This window comes from Callionymus lyra, chromosome 10, assembly GCF_982586985.1.
Source record: "Callionymus lyra chromosome 10, fCalLyr1.hap1.1, whole genome shotgun sequence".
NCBI classification, from domain to species: domain Eukaryota; kingdom Metazoa; phylum Chordata; class Actinopteri; order Syngnathiformes; family Callionymidae; genus Callionymus; species Callionymus lyra.
Genome location: NC_141827.1, coordinates 7,386,302 through 7,408,695, shown reverse-complemented (window position 1 = coordinate 7,408,695; position 22,394 = coordinate 7,386,302). Strand labels below are relative to the sequence as shown.

Sequence of the window (22,394 nt, the reverse complement as noted above, 5' to 3'; positions counted from 1 at the left end):
TAAAACGATAAGAACATATACAAATGTTTAGAAAACCTGCCACCACCTGCTGGTCACTGCTGCGTTCATGGTCTTAAGAAAAAGTTGGAAAGAGATCCTTTAAAAACCGAGTCCTTTTTTTTTCTTCTTTTTTTTAAGGTACAGCGTCAACCCGAATCTACTCAGTTGTGTTGAAATCAAAACAAAAATGTTTCTTCAGATATTTATTCAGACACAAGTGAGACAAGCAGTATTTTCTTACAATGAAAACTCTCGTCACTATCGGACAGTGAAGGCATCATATCTATGATCCACTACGAAGAGAAAATCTAACATGGATTTCTACGTCTCAACACTGAACATCTAACATCACGAGCCTCTAGATCAGCGTCGGGCTGCTACAGTCTAAACTCTCCTGGTCCATTTGTCCCGGGGTCAGCGGGGTCACAGGGTTCAGTGGGTGCTGTATCTGGAGTGGTCTCTGGTCTCAGTGGTCTTGATGAGCAGTTTGGTTCCAGGAGAGGAGCTGCTGCTCTGCAGGTGACCGTTGGTGCTCTTAGAACCTGCACACACACGTGCATGAAGGTGACAAACCTGGATAAAGTGTGTGTGTGTGTGTGTGTGTGTGTGTGTGTGTGTGTGTGTGATGTGATCTGCAGCAGGACCGTGATGACATCATCAGTGTTGACACAAACATGTGTGTCTTTGGTGTTTATCTTTTGTGTGAAACTTAATCACACACACACATGAGTCCAAAAGTTCAGACTCATTATCCGAGTCCAGAACTATGGAGGAAGATTTGTTTCTTTATTATTCGATCAATTTTTTTTTAGTTAATTCACAAAAAAATATGGTTTTCTTTGATTAAAGTAAACATATCATGGGAAAAACATACATGTCTTAAATATTAAAAAGAAAAGCATTTAATTGAATGACATCTTTTGATTTAATAACAAAGACAGAAGAAAATAAACTAATGTTCCTCTAAAAAGAACCGGCGCCACCATGTGTTTGTTCTGTTGAATTTAACTTCACGGGTCAGCCATGAGGTCAGCCGCGTGCAGTGGTCAGTACTCACTGTAGCTGGAGATTGAGTGGATGCTGAGGACAGGTTGCTGGCCCAGTCTGCAGAGACAAGTGGATCATCAGGTGGTACCAGAACCTTCTTTTTAACGTTATATATATAAATATATATATATTTTCTTTTTTTTTCTCCTTTTTATACATATGTTTCAGTATATTTTAGACTGTACATAACTTGCATGCCTCTGTGTTCTATTTCTTTGTAACATATTCTGGAGCTGCTTAACCGTGAATTTCTATCTATCTATCTATCTATCTATCTATCTATCTATCTATCTATCATCTATCTTCTGGTCTGTCCACACTCACCTGTCCTCCTCTCCTTCCAGCAGCTTCCTGTAGGTGGCGATCTCAATGTCCAGAGCCAGCTTGAGGTTCATCAGATCCTGCGGCCGTGACAGCGTTAGCTCGACTATCAACCGACCTATTCAGTGACCTCTGACCTGGTACTCTCGGAGCTGCCGGGCCATGTCCTGCTTGGCTCTCTGCAGAGCGTCCTCCAGGTCGCGGGTCCGACTCTTGGCCTCCTTCACCGCCAGCTCTCCGCGCTCCTCGGACTCGGCCAGCTGGTTCTCCAGTGTGGCGCGCTGAGGGAACCAGAAGTAAGTACTTTGTTTTAGAAAAGTTCTGAGTGGCAGACGGTACTTGGTACCTGAGCTTTGACGGCCTCGATCTCGCTCTGCAGGCGTCCAATCAGTCGACCCACTTCGGCCACTTCCCCCTTCACCACTCGCAGCTCGTCGCCAAACTGACTGGCCTGGACCGACATCTGGTCAAACTGTCGGGAAGTTCCACGGTGAGGTGGGTTGTCGGGTCAGGACCGAGGAGGGGGGGGGGGTGGGGCGGGTAGGTATTACCTTGCTCTTGTACCAGGCCTCGGCCTCATCCCGGCTGCGGGCGGCGATGTCCTCGTACTGACCCTTGACCTCGCTGACGATCTGCTCCATGTTCAGGCTGCGGCTGTTGTCCATCTGCACCACCACGGACGTGTCCTTGATGCTGGCCTGCAGCTCCCGCAGCTCCTGCACACAGCCCGGTCAGAACCAGGACCGGGACCCACCTGCCCGACCCGCAGGTCCTCCGCGGACACGCACCTCCTCGTACACGTTACGCAGGAAGTTGATCTCGTCGCTCAGAGCTCCAACCTTGTCCTCCAGGTCGGCCTTCACCAGGTAAGCGGAGTCCACGTCCTGAAGGAGACGACCTCTGATGAACTTCACGATAGTCATCGAACATCGAGTCGTCAGGTCAGCAAACATAAAGTCGAGGGGTCACCAAACGTCAAGTTACAAGGTCAAGTCAAGAGGAGTGTCAACAGGTTGGACAGGTTGATCAGGAGGGCTGGCTCTGTGGTTGAAGCTGGACTCACTGGTGACAGTTGCTGAGAGGAGATCATTGAACAAACTACTGTCCATCATGGATGATGACAGTTATCCTCTGAACACTGTCATCAGTGAGCAGAGAAGCAGATGCAACACAAATGCTCCTCCCATGATGCAACACTAATAGACTCAGGGACTCATTCATTCCTCGGGCTATTCAATTGTACAATTCTGAGTTCGGGGGCAGGAGTGGAGTGAAAGTATCTTGACATTCTGTTCTATGTTAGTCTTTGTATCTTTGTCTTTGTTGTTTTTCTTTGATCTATGTTCTTTATCTTTATCTTTAGACTTAGATTGTATCATCTTGTTCTTTCTCTTTATTTCTCTTTGTTCTTGTTCTTATTTTATTTTTATTTATATTTTTTTATTTGCTGTGGATAATTTGGAAAAAAAAAAAAAAATTCCCGAAGGAGACGTCCTGAGGGATCAATAAAGTTCTACCTAACCTAACCTAAGTCGAGGGGTCACCAAACATCAAGTTACAAGGTCACCGAAGATCAAAGTGTCAGGTCACTGAAGATTAAGTCGTCAGGTCACCAAAGATCAAGTCACCAAATATTTAAACCAGTGTGTTTGAGTGTGCGAGAATGGTTGTGTGTGTGTGTAGGTGTGTGTGATTGTGTGTAGGTGTGTGTAGGTGTGTGTGTGTGTCTTGACCTTCTTGCGGATGACAAAGTCGTTCTCCAGGTTGTTCCTCTTGTTGATCTCGTCTTCGTACCTGCAACACAACAGAGTTAACACGGGTTCAGTTTCTACGCTGGACCACATGTGGAGGTTCTGACTTGTGCTTGAAGTCTTCAACCAGGGCCTGCATGTTCCTCAGCTCCCCGTCCAGCTTGATCTTGTCGTTGTTGACCAGGTCCATCTGGCGCCGCAGCCCGGCCATGTAGGCCTCAAACAGCGGCTCCACGTTGGACCGGCCGGCGCTCTGACCCTGCAGCAGCTCCAGCTTGGTCTCCAGCATCTTGTTCTGCTGCTCCAGGAACCGGACCTGAGGGAGAGATCTTTTATTAAAACTGGGTCCAGATGATAGAGGTTCTGGACCCCCCCCCCCACCCTCTCCGTTCAATTCGTGTCCAACTCCGTCTGAAACTCAACCCGGAGTTTCCTCTGACTGCTCAGGTCCAGTTTCCTGCCTGCGGCCCGGTATCATACAAGAACCTATTGTGGAGTCCATCACAAAGACCGGTTCAGTTCCAAGGCCCCCGCGGAGACACGGCGCCGGAGCAGCGACCCGGTTGATCAGGTTTCAGAAAGGATCGGTGACACCGGAGGACGAACATTAGAACCAGAAACTTTCACCGTTGCTGCTTCCATGAGGAACTGAGACGACTTCAGAGTTGACTCGATATATGAAAGAGTCATCAGATGATTTCAAATGTTTAAACTTTACATTTATTGAGATTTGGTTATTTATTATTTCATTATTTTTTGGGAATCATTGATTTAAATTATTTTTATATCGAAAAGTTGGATTTGTTTTGGTTTTTAATCATTTAATTTAGAAATTCGAAAATATTTAAAATTAATGAAAGTTTTTTTTTTTACACGTATAGTTTTATATTCTTACTCCTATATTTAAATCTTTAAATCAGGCATGAATATATCAACATTTTTATATTGAATTTAAAAGGCTTTGAATTCAGAAATTTAGAAAAATAAATAAATAATTGGGATTATAATGTGTAAAATGTTAAAATAATACATTTTAATTTAAATATTACATTTTTTGAATGCTTAAATATAAAATAAAATGTTTTCCATACAAGTCATTTGTCACTTTGGAGTTCAGGTTCTGATCACTGGCCCAGAGGGACCAAGATTCAGGTCCAAGGCATCATCTAAACTTCCAGGGTGAAAAACTGAAACAGTTTCATGTCAGTGACTTGGATCAACTTTCAGAGGCAGGATGAGCCTCCCCGGGTCTGATGAGAGGACCTGGACTCTGAAACCGATCCAAGCTCAGGGGGACAAAGAGTCTTTTGTGAAGGTGTCAGCGACTCCGTGAGAAGCAGCAACATTCCCAGAGCTTCAACCCTTCACAACATCCACCGTTGTCATCACCGGCAGGAGACCCGAGTCAGAGCGCCACCTACAGTTCTCCCCCTCCTTCATCTGCACTTTTGGACCCACCTGTCCAGACCTGGTCCAGGCCAACCATCGCACCTTCACACAACAATCCTCCATAACATTATGACCACCGTCTTTCTGCTCTGGTCCTCACCTTGTCGATGAAGGTGGCGAACCTGTTGTTGAGGGTCTTGATCTGCTCCTTCTCGTGGGCCCGGCTCAGGGACAGACTCGGGTCGATCTCCAGGTTGAGGGGGGCCAGCAGGCTCTTGTTGACGGACAGGGAGCTGAGCCCGTGGCCCAGGGCGTGGTGCTGCCCGTTGGTGCCGGCGTACAGGGAGCTGCTGCTCAAGGAGACGCCGCTGAACCCGCTTTGACCCGGACCGTATCCGCTGAGCCTCCTGGTGCTGCCGCCGCTGTTCCGGACCGAGCTGCTGGAGCTGATCCGCTTGGTCCGACTCAGGCTCATGATGGAGTTGCAGGAGAGTTTAGAGGATCAGCAGGCGAGTCGGGCAGAGGAGTCCACAGGTGAGTCGCTCGCATCTGGTTCTGCTTTTTAAGCAGGTCCTGGTGGTGGTGGTGGTGGTGGGGGGGAGGGGGGGGACAGGAAGGGAGGCGGGGAAGGCGTCATGTTTCCAGGCTGGTCACAAAGATCCTCTGATGGACTCCTGAACTAGAACTGCTCCACTCTCCTGACTCTCATCTAGAGCACCTTACCTGACACGAGCACCTGTGCAGGTGACTTTTACAGGAAGATGCTTCAAGCAAAAGAAAATATTTTCGATAAAGACAAAAGAACAAAATAATTAAATTCAATCAAAATAGTGTTGCTTTTATTTAAAAAAGAAAGTTTCATCAAAACAATGTTGTGTTATTTCAGGGTCAAGATGACCCGAAGGCCCTACGATAAAACCAGGGTTAAATAAAAGAGTTGCTCAAATCAAAAAAATAATTTGCTCAAATGAAAATATTTGCAATACTTACTGATGCTGAACGATATAAGTTGCTTCAATCAAAAGATATATTTTTAATCAAAAAAAGTTCCTTTAATATGATGATTTTAGATGAAAACAACCTCCATACGACTCCAGTGTTCTCACATCAGGACGTCTCCACGGTTACGGTCACAGTCCAGAAGATGGCGCCGAGTGAAAAACAACATCTTCCAAAAGGAAACTTAAGAACATTTTTAATCTTAATTATTTAATCACAACATAAAACATCAATGGTAGAACATGTCACATGACCGGTGGTGGAATGTTCTGAGGCCCGGTCGTGACCACGTCTGTTCTGGAGTCAACTCGTCATCATTTTACATTTCAACAGCGGGGGTCAAAGGTCAGGTTGGAGTCTGGACAGTCCAGGACTTGTGAACCTTCAGCTGAGCTGTCGCACATCATTCATTCTTGTGTGTGTGTGTGTGTTTGTGTGTGTTTGTGTTTGTGTGTGTGTCACTGCTCGGCCTGCTGCGTGTCTGTGATGGAGGAGACGGCGCCCTGGCCTTTGCTGACGTCGCTGATACACGCCCACTGACCGTCCATGGACTCCTTCCACAGGGTCACCTGCGCAGGAGAACGTTGCGTCTCACACCTGGTCCAACACTTTCACGCCTCGGCGTCTCGTCTCACCTTGTTGTCTCCTCCGGTCACGGCCAGGATGTTCCCGGTGATGGACCAGCTGACGTGCCAGACCACGTCGTTGAACTTGTGCAGCAGTTTGGCCGTCCAGGTGTTCCCTGCAGGGTCGTCACACGTCCAGATGAAGACGCGGCCGTCCTGGTGGGAAAGACAAGAGGATATAATATAAGACTGGCATGTCTGGCGCCTCCCAGTGGACAAGACTGTGAACGACTTCAGTGGAAAAAAACAGTGCGACAGGAAGAGGAAGTGAGGCGGGTCACCTGCGAGCAGCTGGCGATGGTGCTTGTGGGCAGACCGATGGACGGGGCCCAGCCGACGTCCCTCACCCAATCACTGTGAGCCTCCAACTTCTGGTCCTCCTTCCACTGACCGTCCTCCTCCCTGTGGACAGGAAGTGATGTCATGACAGCTCGTACCTTTGGCTTCAGTTAAAGTTGAAAAACATTTCTACAAACACACTTTTTTTGACACATGACAACTCAATATATTTCTCACAACATTGGCTTTGAATGTTTCATGAAATTAGACAAAGTTAAGTTAGTTGTGATTTTAATATTTCATCTTAAATTCAATAGACTAAGATTAAATGTAAAACATAAGGTTGAATTAGTTTTGATTTTTTTTGTTGAAATTGAATAATGGTTTAAAATCAATATAAAAAATGTTGGACCATTAATTAAAAATAAATTGAAAAGGCTACAAATTAAAATATATTGAATTTAGAAATTGTATTTTCTAATTATTGGAATTAAAAAAAAAAAAAATCAAACTGGGTAAAAAATGTATTCATTTTTCTAAAATTCACATTTTTCTGTGGTTAAATCATTAAAAAAAAACAATAAAGAAATAATTTAGTTTAATTATTTACAAGAACATTTGAATGCATAAAAAAACAAACTTGAATTTCAACCATTCCATTTTCTGATTCATCATCTACAACAACTTAACTATTATTTTCATATTCATTTCTATATTTGTTTTGTTTCCAAATGTTTTAGGGGTTTTCTACTTCAAATTCGACTTGTTATTCTTATGTTCACCACGACAATATTTTCAAACTATTAGCACATTCAGTAACATTTAAAATACTGTTTATCTGTTCAAAGGATCAGTTATGTGCGAGTGCTTTCCTGTCACCGGGACTCGCCCGCACAACAGTCGACTCGACTAAAACACTGCGGTGAAACTTGATAGATAAGAGGACGGCACCAAAAGGTCTATTTATCACAAATGATCTTATCAGTAACTACGCGGAGGTGTGAACTCACTTCCAGAGCTTGACCAGGTTGTCGCAGCCTCCAGACACGAAGCGCTTGATGTAGTTGGGCTTCTGTCCGGCAGGCTGGTCGATCAGACCCCCAGGAACGACCGCTGGAGCCCAGCTGACCGCGTTACAGCCGATCTGAGGGAGAGAGACGAGTCAGAGAGCGATTGAGGACGGTCACCGAGACTTGCTTTTCTACTTTTCACTCACTGATGAACTCATTACAACCTAGTGTAATATATTAAACGTTTATTTAGTTCAACTGTGTATTTTATATTCTCACATTGATATACGCAGATAATGACAGAGGTCGCGGGCAGAATGAAATCTGCGGAAAATGATATTATAAATACAATAACTCAAAAATAATGTTTCTACGTTCAATATAGGTGTTCACAGGAATAATTCAATGTTTAAAAAATAAATTAAATTAAACTAAATTAATTTTGCAAATATTCACAATATTTAATTCAATTATATTAATATTGGAAAAAACAAAAACCTTTCAATAAACAATTGATTGAATTATATTATTCAATAAAACACGTTTCAAAAATCAAGTTTCAACAATGATAAATTCAACCATTCAATATTCTGATGACACTGTTAAACTTCCACGGATCTAGGGGTCACCAATGTCAATTAATAGCAAAGGAGAATCTCACGGCCCCGTTAAAAAACGAATTATTATTATATTACAATCATATTATGTTTGATTTTGTGTTTCTTTCTTGTTGCCACATCAGTGTGTATTGAAAAACCAAATGTGTAATTTGTGCGTTAGAAGAATATCATTTATCAGAAACTTTTATTTTCAGTGTTTCAAAAAACAATATAGGATTTTTTAGTGGTGTCAGTGTAGAATAAAAGAATGAAAAATATACACAATTTAATTGTGTGATTGTACAAGGTAATTAACTTTTGCTTACACACACACACACACACACACACACACACACACACACACACACACACACACACACACACACACACACACACACACACACACACACACACACACACACACACACACACACACACACACACACACACACACACACACACACACACACACACACACACACACACACACACACACACACACACACACACACACACACACACACACACACACACACACACACACACACACACACACACACACACACACACACACAGTCTCGCTAGCAGCACACTTTTCGATTGAATAATCACATACTGACTCTTTCAAGAAACATCTTAAGACGTTTTTATTTGTTCAGGCTTTTCCTTGATTTTCTGGAACTCCTGTGTTGTTCTCAGTTTTATCTTGACCTTTAAAGTATATACTTTATTGAATATAATTGGAAAAACAATTTCCAAAAGGAGACCTCCTGAGGGATCAATAAAGTTCTATCTATCCATCCGTCCATCTCTATATCTAAATGTTTAACAAATGGAAAAAATATGTCCTTGTTTTAAAATGTAACAAACTATTGAATTCAATTATTCAAAATTGTCATTAAATGTTCAATTCACACATTGATAATTCTGATGGCAATGAGATATTTTCAATATACTTTCGAAAACCTAAAAACAATAGCTTTGACTGACACATCTGAACTCACCGTGTGAGCGTTGTTGATCTTCTTGTAGTCCCACTGCTGATCTCCAGTGAACGTCAGAATAGAAATGGCTCCATCGGAGCTGCCGCACGCCAGGATCAGACCGAAGTTGTACGGACCCCAGCACACAGAGTTCACTGGAAAAACCAATAACCTTTGAAGACATCTGCACGAATGGTTCAACAGCACGTGTCGGTCCAACTCTCACCTGACGACTCGTGGCCGGTGTACTCGTACATCTTGTCCCAGGTTCCGTTCTCCTCCTTCCAGATGATGACTTTTCTGTCGTACGAGCAGGACGCCAGGATGTTGCCAAACATTGGGTGAGCCCAGGCCACCTGCCACACCGGACCTTCATGTCTGCACCAACACATCATCATCATCATCAGCATCATCATCACACAATTCCGTTTAACATGTATTAACATTGACAGTTCAGGCCTTATTAACATTGAGACAACGCAAGTTACCCTCTGAGGTCTGCGACGAGGATCTGGCCTCCATTTCTCACGTCAAATATCTTCACAGTCCGATCGGATGAGCATGTGGCCAGTCGTGTCCCGTAATAATCCATCTGAGCGTCATGCTGGAACAGGAAGAGGTATAGTAAGTGAGTAAGTCATTTTTATTTATATAGCGCTTTTCCAGACCAGTGTCACAAAGCACTTAAACAATCAAAAAAATACTCAATAAAGTATATATTTTAAAGGTCAAGATAAAACTGAGAACACAACAGGAGTTCCAGAAAATCAAGGAAAAGCCTGAACAAATAAAAACGCCTTAAGATGTTTCTTAAAGGAGTCAGTAGATCCATCAAGCGCAAAGAGAGAGGAAGATGGTTCCAAAGCTTAGGAGCAACAGCCTGAAAAGATTTCTCTCCTCCGGTCCTGAACCGTGTGCGAAGAACCATAAGTAGATTCTGATCCACAGTATAGGTCAAAATCCTGATCCGGAATTAATGCACCCCAAATCTACCGAGACTTTCGAGGTTCTATGAAAGCTTGAGTGAATAAAATGAGAGACAAGGTTGTAAATAGTAAACAAACACATCTCGCTTCTGTTGAGTTCATGATCTTCCGCAACTGTTAGACAACGAGCGGGTAAGTAAATGCTTTGATAAAATAATATTTAAAACTATGTGATATATAACGACATACACGAGAAAAAAATCAACTACTTACAATCATGTCTTCGTGGGACGTGTCCACTGTGTTTATGACCGACACCTGAAAGTGACAATAAGACGTTATGGTGGAGAATTAAACTAGTTTTTAGGAGAAGTAGAGAAGAAGTTAGCATGACAGCTAACATGCTAGCAGCTCGTCAGCAGCTGTAAGAAGCTTTTAAACAACACATTTCATCGTATTTGAGTTAAAATTGAAGTATTTCTGGTCTCACCATGATGAATGTTCGGGGGAAAACACTCAAACTCAGAGAAGTTTTTCAACGATAGGTGTGGAGCTTCAGATGGATGATCCGACGTGGCGGTATACAAGAGCCGCTTCCGTCGTGGTGCAACAGCGGACTGTCATCGACAGAAACAACACGGTCCGACTAACGTTCCGCTTAATATTATTTCAATCGAATCAATACGTGCAGAAATACTACCCAAGTATAAATACGATTGGAATACGATATTAAATGATATACATTATATACGTGGAAAATACACTTCTTTTTAGTCATTCGTTTGTGGTTTCGAATAAAATTAAGGACATGCAATTTAAAATGATTCATAACATTTATCCAGCTAATACTAACATATCTGGATTCATTGAAATTAACACTAAATGTCAATTCTGCCGAGGTGATCTGGAACATATTCAACACTTTTAAATTTTAATTAAAATACATATTGTTGCATGAAGATCAGCATCAAGATAAAATAAGCATCTTATACATATTTTTTTAATTCTCAAAGGAAATATCACATACACAAAACCAAGTGTCCAGTGACATCATGTTGTCGGCTGACCCGGGTAAGTACACTGTTCTGGTTCTCTTGGATCTGTCCTCAGCCTTTGACACAGTTGATCACCAGATCCTGCTGAGAAGACCGAGGGATGTGTCTGGGTCTGTGTTACAGTGGTTCTCGTTCTGTTCTGGGTCCTTTATTGTTTTTGCTGTGCTTGATTCCCCTGGGTAAAATCATTCAGAGATTTCCTGATGTTTCTTATGGATTTTTTGCTGATGACATCCAGCTCTACTGCTCTTTTGATCCAACTGAGCCCTAGAGGCTGAACAGCTTAGTCAATTGTTTGATAGAAATCAAACAATGAGTGAAAACACTTTACAGCTAAATGTTGACAAAACTGAAATTCTGGTTATTTCTCCTGATAATAAGGTTCCAGGGTTGAGCCAGTACTTGGGTGACTTAGGTCAGTCTGTCCAACTGAGCCTGAGAAACCTGGGTGTTGTGTTTGATAAAGACATGTCTCTTGTTCAACACTGCAGAAAACTGACCAGAAACCGTTTCAACTGAGAAAAATCTCTAAATTTAGGAAAATGTTGTCCCAACATGATCTGGAGTTTATAATCCAACGTTTGTGTCATTTGTACTATTGCAAAAGTTTGTTTTTATGTCTTAACAAGAAGGTTCTGTCTCGTCTGCGGTTGATACAAAACTCTGCAGCGAGAATTCTGACCCGCTCTTGTAGAAGAACTCACATTTCTCCGATCCTCAAAATCTTCACTGACTGCCAGTTTCTTTCAGGATAAATTTTTTAATTCTTACTTTCAGATCTATTCATGGTCAGACCTTCCATCAGTGATCTGATCAAGACTTACACCCCAGCTCGGGCTCTGAGGTCTGTGGATCAGAATCTACTGATGGTTCCTGAACACGCTTCTGGACCAGAGGAGAGAAATCCTTCCAGACTGTTGCTCCTAAGCTTTGGAACGATCTCTGTGTTTGATGATCTACTGACTCATTTTTTAACTGTGTATTGTTTGTGATTGTTTAGGTGCTTTGTGACCCTGGTCTAGAAAGGCTCTCTAGAAATAACCATTACTTACTTATTTACTTACAACATTCTAAGAAGATAATTTAAAGGTGTCTATAATAATTACTATATATTTAATGTATTTTTAATGTTGTTGTCTTTCATTATGCAGTCCTTGTTTGAATCTGCCATGAGTGCAATTGATTAAAAAAAAACAAATATACAGTACATATATACATTTTTATTATTATTATTTTATTTATTTTCTTTGTCTTGTTTTTGCAGGCCCTTGGTATGATCTTATTGCTCATTTATGATAAAAATACAAAATATTTATCTGAAAAAACACATTTTATTTTAAACTTTTAGCTTTTTTTTTTTTTTCATTTGTATGTTTTCATATTAACTAATGCAGTACAGTTATTAAAATGGTATTGATCTTGTTTTCAGAGACACAACAATTCTACATTTTAAAAAAAAGGTTTTATCGTCAGGCAACAGAGAAGCAACAAGTCAAGAATAACAGAAAACAGAGCAGTCGGGTAGAGATCAGGGGTCAGACCCAAAATCAGAGTATGTGCATTTGCTATATATTGATCAGGAAGTGCAAACATTTCCTGAGTCGTATTTTTGGATGGTTGAGTACAAATGCTCTGTTGAGCAGTCGGATTGTTTGAGGTCGACTGTTGTGTTGTCGTCACTAGAATGGACATCGCAGTCGGAGAGATTCTGGTTGGTGGAAAAGTGGGCGGAGACGTAGATGGACCTCGCTTCAAAGGCGATCCCCTCATACTGGTTCTGTCAGAGATCATTTTTTTAATCCTCACGAACAAATCAAGACTAGACTCATCGTGACTCACCTCGCTGACCTCGTTGACCTCACCGTCCTGCTCAACCTCTGTGTGTCTTCGAGCCTTTGAAAAACCTGCAGAAGAAGAGACTTGTGATAATGCTGATGCTTCAGAGTGACACATTGCTGGCGGGAGTCCTGCGTCAGGGAGAAGATGATGCCTCCTAAAGGTCGAGGCTTGACTCGCCCTCGCCTCGGTGAGTCTCAAGGGTTCAAAGCACTGATGCGAGACTCACGCTTGTAGATCGGCAGCGTCAGCAGCAGAAGGAGGCAGACGGGGACCAGCACGCCGCAGACCAACCACACGACTGGACAAAAACACATGAAGATTAGAATCCAGTAGAGTCTGACTTCACCTGAGAACCTTCAGAACACCGTGAGCCTCCACAGAAGATTCAGCAGAAACTCACTTGAATAGTCGACCGGAGCAGCTGTCGGAGCTGGAGCTAAAGTGAAGCACAATGTTAGTGTGAGAGAGAGTTGATGAATGGATGAATGTTGAATGGGTGCAGGATGAACAGATGAAGGGGTAATATATGAATACATGCACAGGGAGAGATAGAAAGATGAACAGTGAATGGGCAAAGAGAGGAAAAGGGAATTTACAGTATGTACTGTAGGTGAATAGATGGAGGATGAATAGATGAAAAATCAATATATTTAAGTAAATAATATATAAATGTAAATGAAGGGTAAATAGATGAATAGATGAAGGGTTAATGTATGAAAGATGAATGGATTGACAGTGACTGTATGAATAGATGGATGAATAAATGGAAGAAGAGTGAAAAGATAAAAGGATGAATATATGACAAGTGAATGGATGAATAGATGAAAGGATATATAGATAAAGAGTGAAAATAAGAATGATTAATGTATGAAATGTGAATTGATGGTCAGTGACTGGATGAATAGATGGATGATAAATGGAAGAAGGGTGGAAAGATAAAGGATGAATATATTACAAATTAATGGATGAATAGAAAAAGGGTGAATATATGACCGGTAAATGTTGGAAATATGACTGGATGAATAGATGAATTTATGAATGGATGAATAGATGAAGGATATATAGATGAAGGGTAAATGTAAGAAAGATGAATGTACTGATAATGACTGGATGAATAGATGAATGGATAAATAGATGAAGGATGAATAGATGAATGGTGAATAGATGAATTGTAAGTGTAGGAAAGATGAATGGATGAATAGATGAAGGGTAAATATATGACGGGTAAAAGTAAGAAAGATGAATGTACTGATAGTGACTGGATGAATAGATGAATGGATAAATAGATGAAGGATGAATAGATGAATAGATAAATGGATGAATAGATGATGGGTGAATAGATGAAGCATGAAATGTAAACGTAGGAAAGATGAATGGATTAATGGATGAATAGATGAATGGATGAATAGATGAAGGGTGAATAGATGAAGGGGAATAGATGAAGGTAAACATAGGAAAGATGAATGGATTGACAGTGATTGGATGAATAGATGGATGGATGAATGGATGAATAGATGATGGGTGAATAGATGAAGCATGAAAGATAAACGTAGGAAAGATGAATGGATTAATGGATGAATAGATGAATGGATGAATAGATGAAGGGTGAATAGATGAAGGGTAAACATAGGAAAGATGAATGGATTGACAGTGATTGGATGAATAGATGGATGGAAAAATAGAAGAAGGGTGGAGGATGGAGGATGAATATATAAATGGATGAAGGGTGAATAGATGAAGGGTAAATGTAGGAAAAATGAATGGATAAATAGATGAATGGATGTATAGATGAAGGATGACTAGATAAAGAATGAATGAAGGGATGCACTCACAGTAGACAAGGACAAGTTTCAGGAAGAAGAGGTCTTTAGATTTGTTGACGTTGTGAACTCCAAACCAGTAGATGCCAAAGTCTTTTCTCTTCATGTTGTTCATGTGGATCTTGACGCTGCTGTTATCATCAGTGAGCAGCTTCATGTCATCTGAGACCTTCTCATGGCTACAGTTGTGTGTGTATCTTCCTTTACAGACACACTTCTTCACAGGTGTGTTGGACGTGAACGAAAAGGAGTATGAGAAGAATCCTCCATCAGAAAAAAACTCTGTGATGGACGGGATCTCTGCAGAATATTATCACATCAGAACCTTCATGACATCAGAACCTTCATGACATCAGAACATTCATCACATCAGAACCTTTATGACTTCAGAACATTCATGACATCAGAACCTTCATGACATCAGAACATTCATCACATCAGAACCTTTATGACTTCAGAACCTTCATGACATCAGAACCTTCATGACATCAGAACATTCATCACATCAGAACCTTTATGACTTCAGAACCTTAATGACGTCAGAACCTTCATGACATCAGAACCTTCATGACATCAGAACATTCATGACGTCAGAACCTTTATGATGTCAGAACCTTCATGACCTCAGAACCTTCATGACATCAGAACATTCATGACGTCAGAACCTTCATGACATCAGAACATTCATGACGTCAGAACCTTCATGACGTCAGAACCTTCATGACATCAGAACCTTCATGACATCAGAACCTTCATGACATCAGAACATTCATGACGTCAGAACCTTCATGGCATCAGAACCTTCATGACATCAGAACCTTCATGACATCAGAACATTCATCACATCAGAACCTTTATGACTTCAGAACCTTCATGACGTCAGAACATTCATCACATCAGAACCTTTATGACTACAGAACCTTCATGACATCAGAACCTTCATGATGTCAGAACATTCATGATGTCAGAACCTTCATGACGTCAGAACCCTCATGACGTGAGAACCTTCATGACGTTAGAACATTCATGACGTCAGAACATTTATCACATCAGAACCTTCATGACATCAGAACCTTCATGGCATCAGAACCTTCATGACGTCAGAACCTTCATGAGATCAGAACATTTATCACATCAGAACCTTCATGACGTTAGAACCTTCATGACATCAGAACATTCATCACATCAGAACCTTTATGACTTCAGATCCTTCATGACGTTAGAACCTTCATGATGTCATAACCTTCATGTCATCAGAAACTTCATGACATCAGAACCTTCATGACGTTAGAACCTTCATGATGTCAGAACCTTCATGACGTCAGAACATTTATCACATCAGAACCTTCATGACATCGTGTGGATCCTGACGCTGCTGCTGTCTTCAGTGAGCAGCTTCTCGTGGCTACAGTCGTGTGTGTCTCTTCCTTTACAGACAAACTTCTTCACAGGTGTGTTGGACGTGAACGAAAAGGAGTATGAGAAGAATCCTACATCAGAAACAAACTATGTGATGGACGGGATCTCTGCAGAATATTATCACATCAGAACCTTCATGACATCAGAACCTTCATGACATCAGAACATTCATCACATCAGAACCTTCATGACTTCAGAACCTTCATGACATCAGAACCTTCATGACGTTAGAACATTCATGACGTCAGAACATTCATGACGTCAGAACATTCATGACGTCAGAACATTCATGACATCAGAACCTTCATGGCATCAGAACCTTCATGACGTCAGAACCTTCATGAGATCAGAACATTTATCACATCAGAACCTTCATTACATCAGAACCTTCATGACGTCAGAACCTTTATGACTTCAGAACCTTCATCACATCAGAACCTTCATGATGTCAGAACATTCATCACATCAGAACCTTCATGACTTCAGAACCTTCATCACATCAGAACCTTCATGACATCAGAACCTTCATCACATCAGAACCTTTATGACTTCAGAACCTTCATCACATCAGAACCTTCATGATGTCAGAACATTCATCACATCAGAACCTTCATCACATCAGAACCTTCATGACATCAGAACATTCATCACATCAGAACCTTTATGACTTCAGAACCTTCATCACATCAGAGCCTTCATGATGTCAGAACCTTCATGACATCAGAACCTTCATGACGTCAGAACCTTCATGACGTCAGAACAGTCATGACGTCAGAACATTCATGACGTCAGAACCTTCATGACGTCAGAACCTTCATGACGTCAGAACATTCATGACGTCAGAACATTCATGACGTCAGAACCTTCATGACGTCAGAACCTTCATGACGTCAGAACATTCATGACATCAGAACATTCATGACGTCAGAACCTTCATGACGTCAGAACATTCATGACGTCAGAACATTCATGACGTCAGAACATTCATGACGTCAGAACCTTCATGACGTCAGAACATTCATGACGTCAGAACCTTCATGACGTCAGAACCTTCATGACGTCAGAACCTTCATGACGTCAGAACCTTCATGACGTCAGAACATTCATGACGTCAGAACATTCATGACGTCAGAACCTTCATGACGTCAGAACCTTCATGACGTCAGAACATTCATGACGTCAGAACCTTCATGACGTCAGAACCTTCATGACGTCAGAACATTCATGACGTCAGAACATTCATGACGTCAGAACATTCATGACGTCAGAACATTCATGACGTCAGAACATTCATCACATCAGAAACTTCATCACATTAAAACCTTCATGACATCAGAACATCATAAACAGGTTGCAGGACTTCTCTGAACATGACTGACCGTTGACTGGTGGCTCCACTGATCTGCTAAATCCTGCCTGTTGCACATTGATGTTTGTGAGTCTGACCAGCTGGAGGAAGCTCACGGAAGGTTCTCCGGCAGAGATGTTGTCTGAGCAGACGCTGGACACGCAGGGGGACCCCCCACATGCGACGTTGACCGCACACTCCATGTGAGGCTGCCCATGTTGTGACGAGTTCTGCTCCGAGTGTCTGCATGAGTACTTCAGCCCGTATGAAGGACAGATCTTCAGAGACCCTTTTGAGGATGAGAGACGACAAACAACCACAAGTGAGACAGGGAGGTAAGGTGTGAACATGGACAGGTGAGGTCAGAGTTCGTCAGCATAAAAGAACTCTTTATCTGCGCAGTGAATGTGTCGTCACATGTGTGGGCGTCATATCAGAACATCAGCGTCGCTCTTACTGAACGCAGAGACTGAACTCAGGGCAACAAGACTGAGGACACTCGCACGGACAGGGTCCCTGGTGGAGGTCTCAGCTGCAGCAGAGGACCAGACGGACATGAAGAGCTGTTAAGTGACAACATATTTCTTTTTTCGGTCTTTGTCCAAACCGGAACCATGAGCAGTCCTCGCGCCCCTTGTACCCCAAACCCACCTGAAAATCTTACCGAGGGTGACGATGATTGACAAGTGTTTCTCAAGACTTACCGGAGGTCCTGAAGACGAGGAAGAAGAGCATGAGCGTCAACATGGTAGCACCTCAATAATCAGACTCTTCTGCCTCAGCCACAGCAGGAAACATGATCACCAACATTTGACTTATCGCTGAGAACCTCCTGTTCCGGGTCAGGTCTGTCACCATGACAACACTTTTGATCGTTACACGACTGACAGTCGTTTCAAAGACGGACGTGAGTTTAGATTGTGTAACGTTGATTAGAATATTTGATTTGAAACTTTAAAATGTAGTTGATTGACCGAGGACTGACCGGACTGGCTGGGGGGACTAAGGTCTGATGCTGGTTCATTAAAGACCATAGAGGAGGACTGAGGGGAGTCTGGGAGAATTATTTCATTTGATTATTCTGTAATTCCACCTGTGTTTACAACGCTGGGAATTATTTCTGATTTCTTAGGATGATGGATGGAGGGTCTCACAAACACAGTTAAATATCTAGACCAGATTAGAATGTTTTTTGAATAATTTCTTTTTTATATATATGCTATATTTTCAAAAGAAGTTATTTGTTTTGCTCATAGAGTTTGATATTCTATAGTTTCTATTTGTTCGGGCTTTTCCTTGATTTTCTGGAACTCCTGTTGTGTTATCAGTTTTATCTTGATCTTTAAAATATATACTTTATTGAATATTGTTTTGATTGTTTAAGCGCTTTGTGACCCTGGTCTGGAAAAGCGCTATATAAATAAAAATTACTTACTTATTTACTATAATTAAAAAAGGCATTTTTCTCTTTTTAATATTTCTTTAATTCTTAGTCTTTTAATTAAATTCAAAATAAAGGTGTTGGTATGATTGTGCAAATATTGATATAAAAAGGCTACAGATTAAAACATTATTGAATTTAGAAGACGCTTTTTTTTTTAACTGACACCCAACGACATTTCAATAAAACAATTTTGAAATGTTAAATTAAACCATTCAATCTTCTGATGGCGCTGATATTCTTCCATACTATGAGTCAAAGTGTTATCTCGATTATCTGGACGATTATCTTACATCTGACGTCACGTTTCCTGAAGTCAAGTTTGACGTCAAGTGACGCAAGCGGTTGAACTTAGCTTGCTTCTGTCGTGATTCATTATTAAACGTTATGGTTTAAAAATTATTGTTGTCATTTTAAGAATTCGTCTCCATATTATTTTGGTCGACGTGTTGAACTTCCATCGCGTGACGTCAGACCCCCAGCCCGTAGGCGGCAGCACGAGCTTTTATTGTGACACTGTTGAAGCTGCTTCCGGTCAGTGCTCAAGTTGAATCTCTGTGTTGCGTGTGAAGGTCGTGACTCGCTCTGGTAAGAAACCGGTCTTGTCTTCCCACCTTACACTGTGGAACCGAAGTCCTACACATCAGACATTCATTCACCAACGCGGAAGGTTTTGTTTAATTTAAATTCGTATTTTATTTTCCGTTTTGATCGTGCAGCCTCATTTTTAGCTGTTAGCATGCTAGCCACATGCTAACATTTGCTGATCGCGTCATAATAAAACAACGTAATACAACGTTTTGTGTTTCGTCAACGGATGTTAAACATTAGAGACAGACGTCATATATACGTATTTGTTTCGGCATTTATGGATTTAGTGTTTTATTAATCACAACGTTGGAGCTTCGGCGCTAATATCTTGAGTCGTAACAAGGTTGTAACTGTGATAAGTTTTAAGGTTTGTCCACTTCTTGACAGCTTCTGTGTGTACGTGACCTGGACATGTTTCTAATGTCCTTCAGTGACGGTGGTGTTGAGGTCAGAAGAAGCGACATGTTGCTCACTTGACTGGTAGAAAGACGTCGCACGTTATTGACGTCTAATCTTAATTTGAAGTGTAAGAACTCATGTTTGTGGTTTAAGTCACAAAATCTACTTCAGGTTATTTTTTTTACTATCAAAGTTTTCCTAAGCTTTTAAACCAGGTGTGCAAGTTTGGCATCATTTTGGTTTCATAAAATCCGCTTTAAATATTTTCAATGTAGTTATCACTTCCTGCATACATGTTAAATCTCTGAGAAATGATTTGTCTTGGTTGTCTTCATGGTGAATTGGACAATATCTGGTCCATTGACGAGGATTTTTACATTTACAAAGGCTCTATGCAGAGTAACTTTGAGCCAGGGTTGACTCAGCTCTGAAGCCGCGTTTGTTAAACCTGCTTCTAGAAAATGACTCGTGGACAGAAGAAAACAAGGAGTTTGTAATGATTTGTGTTGAATAAACTATCTTTTTTTTTTTGGCTCGATATCTGGGATTTGAGTATTAACTGATACCGAGCCAATAACTGTGTTAAAAGTTTGTTGCACTACTCTGAGTTTAAATTGGTCCTGCTTTGAATAAAAAGTGAAAATACTACATATTGAATTACACCGTTATTATACTGCAACAAACAGAGACAGGCTGTGTAACAATAATACTATAAACAAAGTGACAGTTTTGTGTCAATAAAATTCCTTTCAAAATATTGTATTATAGAAAAATATTTACAGCAGAGAAGACACAACTGTGGATCCAGTTATTTCAGGTGACACAATTGAATGACCTCCCAAGTAAATAAAAAACTTGATTTTTTACGCTTTCATACAGTCCCCTCAAATCTTCTCATCTCTGCAAAACAACTGGCAAAGTTAACTGCTTAGTTTTGTCTTTCTTTCTTTGAACTTCTCATATTTATTTAGCATATTTCCTGTTTGTCTTTGTCCGGTGATGATTTTTAATTTTTACCCAGAATCAATTGAATATTTTTTTTAATTATATTTTGAAGTCCCTTAAAATGTAATCAAATATCTTGGCTTATTTCTGGAATGTCATGACATAATCATACCTACTGACTTAGTCCTTGTTTTTTTTTTCTACTGGATTATTTTTCACAAACATTTGACATCATATTTAAGATAGTTTTCCTATTTTGGTTTGAGTCCCTCTGATGTTAAATCTAGTAAATCCAAACTTGTATGTATAAACATAAAAGTTCCCTCTATTTGTCTGAGAAGTATTCCAGGGTTATTTGATGTTCCATTTAAGTGTTTTAATCCCTCTTGTTTCACTTGCGCGTATAAATTGACTGACAAATAAGGGTTATGGAGGGTGAATGTAGGGTGCAGTCCACCCTGACGTGTGACAAGAGATGTTATTGATGATGAGTTCTCTGCAGATATCATGTCGCTAGCAAAGCCACTCTTGAGGGGACGGCTGGTCAAGTATTTCCGGGTTCAGGTCGCCATCGCCAGCGTGATCTCTGTGGTGGCAGCTGTAGCTTACAAGGTGAGTAGAGGTCATCACAGGTCTGGTCCTAATGTAAATATAATTCTCTTGCTGGTACATTTATTTTCTTCATGGCTGTGACTGAAACTAACTAAAGAACAGAGATGGATGGAATTTGTAAAGTCAGAACCTCTGGATTAATGTGATGTGTGTGTGTTTGTAAAGGCTGTAGTGATGGACCCGAGGGAGAAGGCGTACGCAGAATTCTACAAGAATCTGGACGTAGACAAAGAGTTCGAGATGATGAGGGAAGCTGGTGTGTTTCAGAGCGCGCGGCCCACCGGAGAGTAAACCCATCCCGGTGAGTCCATCTGGTCCGGTGACCGCTGCCTTCTTCTGTGGGTCTAACTAACTTTAACTGTCTCCTCTGCAGCGCCACCTCCTGTTCATTCCTCATGGAGATGATTCTACTGTTGTAATTTAACAAGACGAGAGCCTTGCTGTGCTTTTGTTCCTGAATAAATCATTATTTCACACCCACGTGTTTGTCTGTTCAAGATGGAGGGCGCTCAGATCTGGGTGTGAAGAACTTAAGCTCTTGAATGTTTGTCTGGGGTTGAGTCCAGCTATTATGTTGTGGAAGGAGAAGTCGTCCACCGTGGTCATAAAGAGAGTCAAAAATTGTGACCTTCCATCAGTTTGTTCAAGCATTTCTCTGCAGGTTATTTCTGCTGCTGAGCCTTGGCCAGATTCTGACTCTATCTAGAGGTTGTACATCTGAAGACTTCTCCTAAACATTATTAAAAACATTTCCTTGTATATCAAACGACTCCTGTTTAATAACCGATGTTAATCCCACATTGCATCGGTTACATTTCCAACGTGAAAGTGAGCCTGACTTAAGCTTATTTAATGTTGCCGTGAAAAACTATGTAGCTACATTATAATGCAAAATTTGTGAATGAATAAACGCCATTTTATCCTTTGTAACACACTGTTTAAGTATATTCATGCTGCAAAGTGTGCAACAAATGGTCACTTAAAAGTAGCAATTT

The 22,394-nt window shown here is 41.1% G+C and overlaps 4 protein-coding genes across 5 annotated transcripts; 1 reads left to right on the top strand and 3 right to left on the bottom strand.

Annotated features, from left to right (window-relative positions):
- Positions 1-395: 395 nt before the first annotated feature.
- Positions 396-4,990, bottom strand: LOC148070092 (keratin, type II cytoskeletal 8). Its single transcript, XM_087800018.1, has 10 exons — positions 4,669-4,990; positions 3,227-3,435; positions 3,102-3,162; positions 2,157-2,252; positions 1,920-2,084; positions 1,715-1,840; positions 1,506-1,649; positions 1,372-1,448; positions 1,058-1,104; positions 396-542 (listed from the first exon to the last, which is right to left on the bottom strand). Exons 1-10 carry the CDS (start codon positions 4,981-4,983, stop codon positions 433-435), a joined length of 1,350 nt encoding a protein of 449 aa, XP_087656144.1. The 5' UTR covers positions 4,984-4,990; the 3' UTR covers positions 396-432.
- A 696-nt stretch (positions 4,991-5,686) lies between these two features.
- On the bottom strand, positions 5,687-10,553 carry sec13 (SEC13 homolog, nuclear pore and COPII coat complex component). Its single transcript, XM_087801487.1, has 9 exons — positions 10,421-10,553; positions 10,204-10,248; positions 9,493-9,608; positions 9,231-9,382; positions 9,026-9,159; positions 7,423-7,556; positions 6,415-6,535; positions 6,143-6,289; positions 5,687-6,076 (listed from the first exon to the last, which is right to left on the bottom strand). Exons 1-9 carry the CDS (start codon positions 10,421-10,423, stop codon positions 5,966-5,968), a joined length of 963 nt encoding a protein of 320 aa, XP_087657613.1. The 5' UTR covers positions 10,424-10,553; the 3' UTR covers positions 5,687-5,965.
- Positions 10,554-12,255: 1,702 nt separating this feature from the next.
- On the bottom strand, positions 12,256-18,178 carry LOC148070090 (uncharacterized). 2 transcript variants are annotated; one of them, XM_087801888.1, is made up of 7 exons: positions 18,116-18,167; positions 17,443-17,700; positions 14,657-14,944; positions 13,225-13,260; positions 13,051-13,122; positions 12,825-12,889; positions 12,256-12,762 (listed from the first exon to the last, which is right to left on the bottom strand). In XM_087801888.1, exons 1-7 carry the CDS (start codon positions 18,156-18,158, stop codon positions 12,562-12,564), a joined length of 963 nt encoding a protein of 320 aa, XP_087658014.1. In that variant the 5' UTR covers positions 18,159-18,167; the 3' UTR covers positions 12,256-12,561. The 2 variants fall into 2 exon arrangements, with proteins under 2 accessions (XP_087658014.1, XP_087658013.1); XM_087801887.1 differs by having other exon boundaries at positions 17,443-18,178.
- A 1,159-nt stretch (positions 18,179-19,337) lies between these two features.
- cox6c (cytochrome c oxidase subunit 6C) lies at positions 19,338-21,875 on the top strand. The gene is made up of 4 exons (XM_087800587.1): positions 19,338-19,440; positions 21,290-21,399; positions 21,565-21,700; positions 21,773-21,875. Exons 2-3 carry the CDS (start codon positions 21,295-21,297, stop codon positions 21,688-21,690), a joined length of 231 nt encoding a protein of 76 aa, XP_087656713.1. The 5' UTR covers positions 19,338-19,440; positions 21,290-21,294; the 3' UTR covers positions 21,691-21,700; positions 21,773-21,875.
- Positions 21,876-22,394: the final 519 nt, after the last annotated feature.

Bases quoted from the DNA above. Each gene is read 5' to 3' on its own strand.
- LOC148070090 (XM_087801887.1), bottom strand. From the start codon at position 17,761: ATGTTCACACCTTACCTCCCTGTCTCACTTGTGGTTGTTTGTCGTCTC. The intron at 12,890-13,050 runs GTGAGTCTCGCA...CTTCTTCTGCAG, and splicing joins GACGCTGCCGATCTACAAGC to GTTTTTCAAAGGCTCGAAGA. The intron at 12,763-12,824 runs GTGAGTCACGAT...GATCTCTGACAG, and splicing joins AGGTCAACGAGGTCAGCGAG to AACCAGTATGAGGGGATCGC.
- LOC148070092 (XM_087800018.1), bottom strand. From the start codon at position 4,983: ATGAGCCTGAGTCGGACCAAGCGGATCAGCTCCAGCAGCTCGGTCCGG. The intron at 2,253-3,101 runs GTCAAGACACAC...CGTCTCCTTCAG, and splicing joins ACTTTGTCATCCGCAAGAAG to GACGTGGACTCCGCTTACCT. The intron at 2,085-2,156 runs GTGCGTGTCCGC...GGCTGTGTGCAG, and splicing joins TGCGTAACGTGTACGAGGAG to GAGCTGCGGGAGCTGCAGGC.
- cox6c (XM_087800587.1), top strand. From the start codon at position 21,295: ATGTCGCTAGCAAAGCCACTCTTGAGGGGACGGCTGGTCAAGTATTTC. The intron at 21,400-21,564 runs GTGAGTAGAGGT...GTGTTTGTAAAG, and splicing joins TGGCAGCTGTAGCTTACAAG to GCTGTAGTGATGGACCCGAG.
- sec13 (XM_087801487.1), bottom strand. The intron at 9,383-9,492 runs GTAACTTGCGTT...GTGTTGGTGCAG, and splicing joins CTCGTCGCAGACCTCAGAGG to ACATGAAGGTCCGGTGTGGC. The intron at 6,290-6,414 runs GTGACCCGCCTC...CTTTCCCACCAG, and splicing joins CCATCGCCAGCTGCTCGCAG to GACGGCCGCGTCTTCATCTG.